A 6,196-nucleotide genomic window follows, 5' to 3' on the forward strand; every position below is an offset into this window, starting at 1 on the left:
CCCCCCCCCCCTACTCCCACTACCTTTGTGTGCTCTGCCGCATGCCCTAATGACAGGTGCCCCTACTGCTGTCTTTGTCTCTTTTCATGCTGGATTTTGGCCCATGCACCCATGGCCTAGTCTTGGCTACTTGTTAAGTGGGTCAATCGCATTGGGCTGCGGGGTGGTTGGGCTCATCTGTGCAGCATAACCCCAACACATACTTTTCTCATAGTTATTTTAGCCTACTATGTGTTGTTTTAAAGTTCATTGTTTTACAAGTTAAGAAGCTATATGATTCTTTGTTGCTTATTTAGGTGTGAAGGCGACTTATCTTCTTGCAGTAGCATTCTTAGAGATAATAAGATTTATTAGCAATGGTGGAATCCTCAATGTGCACCCTAGTTCAACTGCTTCTCGAAGTTCTTTCAGCTGTGTTTTTGAATATTTGAAAAGTCCTAATCTTGTGCCAGCTGTTTCCCAGTGCTTGACAGCAATTGTTCACAGAGCTTTTGAAACTGCATTAAGCTGGCTGGTATTTATTAATCCATATATATTTTTAGTTCGAAGCTTCTGTAATGCTTTGTTTTCTATTTCTGTGCTTCTGAAAAACTTGCTTTGTCTATATAAATTGTACAATGACCTGGAACTTTCATGCTTGCACCTTTCATATGATTAGTATGCGAGGACAGGAATTCGTTTTGCAACAAGCTGACTGATTAAGTAAATTTTTAGATTATATTTACGGTCTAACTCGTGACACATGTTTGTCAAAAAAATGTTAAAACGAGTATTAATTTTTTTGGACTTTTGCTTTCCAGTCATCTACCCTATGCCTTTCAAGAAAACTAGAGACTAAAGCATAACCTTGATACTCTGAGTATGCCCCAGAATTTTTTTAATCATTCAAGAACTTTATGTTTGTAACCAAACTTTTTCCCAGTGTCACACCTTGCAGGTTGTAGCCACATTTCATGTTCTATGGAACTTCAGCTTGTACTGAGATGTATCTTAAGATTATTATATATAGATTAGGAATCATCATTTATTATAAATAATTAAATAGATAAGTAAATAAATACTTTAATGTAGATACATATTGACACTCAAAATTGATAATGAAAGGAAGAGTTATTGCAAAGCTTTTTCATTTCCTACTGCATTATGTTTTTGCAGACCATTTGAATTGAAAGTTATTAATTTTACACATTGATTGGGGAAACAAATGTAAATTCTATGCTGTTTGTTTTAATGTTTAAAAATATTGCAGATCATTAAGAACCAGTGTCCTTCATGTTTGGCAATTAAGTGTACCTCAAATTCCACTTGTTATTTTATTAATTTGAGTTTTTATTTAACTTATTTACTTATATGCAAATGTGATTTATTCTTGCAACATGCTGTAGGAAGATCAAACATCTGACTCTGGGCGGGCTTCTGAAACTCGAGAAACTACTCTATCTATCCATGCCTGCTTTCTCATAAAAAACTTGACTCAGAGGGATGAACATGTACGAGATATCTCAGTTAATTTGTTGAATCAATTTAGAGACCGGTTCCCTCAGGTTCAATCCCATCACTACCATTTTAGGTTATGTTTTGCACTTTGTATTTCCTTCAGGTGCTCAGTATTTCCCCACAAATGTTTTATATTTGTGCAGATTTTGTGGAACTCTTCTTGTCTGGATTCACTGCTGCTCTCTGTTCAGAATGATCCTTCTTCAGCTCTTGTCAATGATCCTGCTTGGGTTGCAACTGTTCGTTCTTTGTGCCAAAAGACTGTTCGTGAATGGATAATTGTTTCTCTATCCTATGCTCCATGCACTAGTCAGGGCCTTCTTCAGGAGAGGCTCTGCATAGCAAACACCTTGCAAAAAGCACAACCTACTACAGATGTTGTTTCTCTTTTATCTGAGATCAAGATTGGTACAGGTAAAAATGATAATTGGTCTGGCACAAAAACTGCAAATATTCCTGCTGTGATAGCTGCAGCAGCTGCAGCATCTGGAGCCAATTTAAAATTGACTGAGGCATTCAATTTGGAGGTACTAAGTACTGGTATTGTTAGTGCAAATGTGAAGTGTAACCATGCTGGAGAAATTGCAGGCATGAGACGTTTATATGAAACAATTGGTGGGGTTGATCCTATGTCCGCTTTTGGAAATGGACAGAGTCTTGATCTACCAGGCTATGGACCTGGAGCTCTCACTCAGAATCCACAGTCCAAAAATGGTTCTTTTTGTGAAGTACTGCTTACAAGATTTGTGCGTTTACTCCAGAAATTTGTTAACACAGCAGAGAAAGGTGATGAGGTAGATAAATCATCATTTCGAGAAACATGTTCTCAAGCTACCGCTTTGCTTCTTTCATATCTGGTAATTTTAATCTTGATATCATGTTCACTTCTTCTTCTTCTTTTTTTAAGCTTTTGTCCCTCATTACTACTGTTGAACTTGATGGAATATTGTATTTTCAGGGATCAGATGCAAAATCAAATATTGAGAGCTTTTCACAGCTTTTACGTCTTCTTTGCTGGTGCCCAGCTTATATCTTAACACCTGATGCCATGGAAACTGGTATATTTATTTGGACATGGTTGGTTTCAGCAGCTCCTCAGTTTGGTCCTATTATCCTTGCTGAATTGGTTGATGCATGGTTGTGGACGGTTGACACTAGACGAGGTCTTTTTGCATCTGAAGCACGGTATTCTGGTCCTGCTGCTAAATTAAGGCCTCATTTGCAACCTGGGGAGCCAGAATTACTGCCTGGAAATGGCCATGTTGATCAAATAATGGCCCACAGACTATGGATTGGATTTTTTATTGACCGCTTTGAGGTTATATGTTTAGATTTTATCCCAATCACTTATTTTTGTAGTGAAGGTCTGGTCTTCAAGTGATCTATTTTCTATTTTAGAATTCACTAACATTAATGACTTTCTATAATCCTGTTTATTTTCATTCCTCAAGACACTATGTTTCATTGAAGCAATGATACTCTTACCTTAATTTGAGATATTTCAGCATAAACTAGACGATTTCACATATCTCAACACCTGTTTATTTTTTGTAAAGCACCCTAGCTTTTTATCATTTCATGCTAAGTGAAAGATAAGAATCTGTTCGAACTTAGTTTTATTGATCTGGTCACTCAAAATCCATATAGATTTTTAACCTTGACTTTTTTTCTTTTTCTTTTTCTTTTTTTTTCCTTGAATATGTGTTCAGGTGGTTCGCCAAGATAGTGTTGAGCAGCTTTTACTACTAGGTCGATTGTTACAAGGATCCACGAAGCTCCCCTGGAACTTTACTCATCATCCATGTGCAACCGGGACGTTTTTCACTCTCATGCTTTTAGGGCTAAAGTTTTGCTCTTGTAAATCCCAGGGTAGTTCACAGAACTTCAGGACTGGGCTTCAGCTACTGGAAGACAGGATTTACAGGTAGATTGTATTCTGTATGTATTCAGAATAGCATTTCCACACCTGACAGCACTCTCTCATGCCATTTTCTCATTCTACAATTTACTTGTGCATAGTTATAGTCTGTAGCCTAGGTTCAAATATATAATTATATAAACCAGCCTGTAGCCTCTCTCTAGCTTGTCAAATTGGCAGGTTTGAACATAATCTTTTTGATCTATTATCGGATTTCTATTTGTTGTCCAATATCTGAGCAATAAATTTGTTTCCAAACATAAATTCACTTGTGGTCTTTCTAAGTTTTTATTTTTTGAAAGTTCAATTTTGTTCTGTGACATGAGGGAAGCTTGTGATAATGGAAGGAAATGAGTCTTGAATTTACAACATCTCTATCTATGTCTATCCTTATTTTGATCCTTTGACTTATTCATTTTTTTTCACTGTTTAAGTTCTATAGCGGATCTGTGACTATTTTTAGCACTTAACCATATAAATTGTTTGTACATAGGTGCGCTGAGATTTTCTGTCAATAAGGCTTTATTGAGATTGACAATTTTTGCATTTTGGTGACATTTAGCAGATTTTAGTAATTTCTCTTGCTCATTTGTAGGTCCGCATTGGGCTGGTTTTCTCATAAACCTGATTGGTTTGACATGAGTAATAACAATTTTGCATTGAGTGAGGCTCAATCTGTTTCTGTGTTCGTCCATCATCTTTTAAATGAGCCATTGGATACTCAGCTTGATACAAAGGGACAGGTTCCTGAAAATGGAAGCTCTAATGATGCGGTAAGACCATTCTTGTAGCATAGATTTTACCCGAAAGGTAATATCAGACATTCATTCTTGAATCTGTGATTTGTAACTGCTATAAGAACAGAGAAAGTTTCTGCCAAACATAGCACCATTTTTATCAGGAAATGATATTTGTTTGTTTATTATTACTCCGTATTATATATATACAAAGGTATTGCAAGCAACTATTCAGATGGTTGTGCACATTTCAAATTGTTCATAATTTGCATGCAGAAAGATCAGTATCACCCAGTTTGGGGTAAGATTGAGAATTATGCGGCTGGAAAAGAAAAGCGGAAGCAGTTGCTTTTGATGCTATCCCAGCATGAAGCTGATAGGCTTGAAGTTTGGGCACATCCTGTTGCCAAGTAAACCGTGGTCAATTGCTATGTTTATTTTCAGACTTTGTTCCTGGAAGGCAGCTAATTACCTTTAAATATTTGTTACATGTTAGGGAAAGTGCTTTGCGGCCTAAAATTAGCTCAGAGAAAATGGTTGACTATGCTAAGACTGCTTTCGCTGTTGATCCTCGGATAGCTTTAGCACTTGCTTCAAGGTTTCCCACAAATAATGCTCTGAAAGGGGAAGTGACCCAGTTGGTTCAGGTATACATTTTGGGCTTAAAAATGAGTATTTCCATTTTGCAATTAGATCTGGTAAATGCAAATGTTCTTTTTCGTAAAAATATGAAGTATCAACTTAGGGGAAATTTGAACCAGTTCGTCATTGTGACAGTTCTGCCTTTCAAACTTTTGTTATTTTTATTACTTTTTTTTTAATCTCATCCTTTTATGCAAAGTTTATATTATACTTGGAGCTGTTCATTTAGGTAAAATTGATCTCCATTTACTTGTTTGCTCCTATTGATGTGACTTAGATTTCTTTTGTTTCTATTCCAGTCACACATATTGGAGATTCGTAACATACCTGAAGCTTTGCCATACTTTGTCACCCCTAAAGCCATTGATGAAAATTCTTCACTTTTGCAACAATTGCCACACTGGGCTGCTGCTTCAATCACAATGGTTTTGGATTTCCTTACACCCCCATATAAGGGTCATCCTCGTGTGATGGCTTACGTTCTAAGGGTGCTGGAATCGTATCCTCCTGATTCGGTGACCTTCTTCATGCCTCAACTGGTGCAGGCTTTAAGATATGATGATGAGGTGCGTTATCATCCTTGTGTTTAGCCATTTGGATGTGCCATAGTAGTGAATATCTTGCTAGAATTTAAGTAGAAAATAGTTCTGATGCATTTTCTGCATGATGGGTAATTGTTGTGCAGAAGTTAGTGCAAGGATACCTACTCAGAGCCACCACACGGAGTGATGTATTTGCTCATATTCTGATATGGATGTTACAGGTGCAAGAAACTTTGCTTTGTTTATTGATTTCTTTGAATGTTACTGCCCTTATGGATCATCCCTGGCTTCTTTTCTTCATGTCACTTTAATGGAGAACCAATCAATATGAGTATCTCTTGCTTCAGATAAGCATGCTCTAATACGCCTTTGAAAACTATTGACTTCTTTAAAATAATAATAATAATCAGGGAGAGACCTGTGAACCAGAGGCCGGAGTCGAATTAAGCCCAGAGGCTGCTGCAAAGGTATGCCTGTGTAATTTGTTTTTCAACTGATTATTTTAACATTCCAGGGAGAAACTAGTCTTATTGCTCTTTTAGGGCTGGCTATGTTCAACTAAAACTCACATGCTGTGAAATGTAAACATATCTTATTGAACTTCAAGTATGTACCCTTTTAGCATGATAATTGTAGTTCTCTATTATTTGATTATTGGAATGTCTACTGAATACCTTGAATTTTGTATGTTCCTTAACATCTCTGACACTGCAACAGAGAAAGACAAATGCCTTGTGTGGAACTCCAGTTATTTCCTTTTCTGGGAACTACTTCTCCCTTTCCTGGAGTTTTAGGAGCCACAACTCTTTCCATAATAATAATAATAATAATGAGGGAGGGGATCCCATAAGTGCCATTGC

General features: G+C 36.9%; 1 protein-coding gene across 1 annotated transcript in view; it reads left to right on the top strand.

The window, feature by feature from the left end:
- The window catches only part of LOC116007928 (phosphatidylinositol 4-kinase alpha 1-like), an 8,790-nt gene extending 2,892 nt beyond the window's left edge, over positions 1-5,898 (top strand). Inside the window, exons 2-13 of the mRNA XM_031248585.1 lie at positions 297-514; positions 1,386-1,544; positions 1,641-2,354; positions 2,456-2,815; positions 3,207-3,421; positions 4,011-4,188; positions 4,429-4,562; positions 4,649-4,799; positions 5,094-5,360; positions 5,480-5,557; positions 5,747-5,803; positions 5,851-5,898. Of these exons, the coding sequence (XP_031104445.1) occupies positions 297-514; positions 1,386-1,544; positions 1,641-2,354; positions 2,456-2,815; positions 3,207-3,421; positions 4,011-4,188; positions 4,429-4,562; positions 4,649-4,799; positions 5,094-5,360; positions 5,480-5,557; positions 5,747-5,803; positions 5,851-5,898 (2,579 nt within the window). The remainder of the gene's footprint in view (positions 1-296; positions 515-1,385; positions 1,545-1,640; positions 2,355-2,455; positions 2,816-3,206; positions 3,422-4,010; positions 4,189-4,428; positions 4,563-4,648; positions 4,800-5,093; positions 5,361-5,479; positions 5,558-5,746; positions 5,804-5,850) is intronic.
- Positions 5,899-6,196: the final 298 nt, after the last annotated feature.

This window comes from Ipomoea triloba, chromosome 16 (assembly GCF_003576645.1).
Source record: "Ipomoea triloba cultivar NCNSP0323 chromosome 16, ASM357664v1".
NCBI classification, from domain to species: Eukaryota; Viridiplantae; Streptophyta; class Magnoliopsida; order Solanales; family Convolvulaceae; genus Ipomoea; species Ipomoea triloba.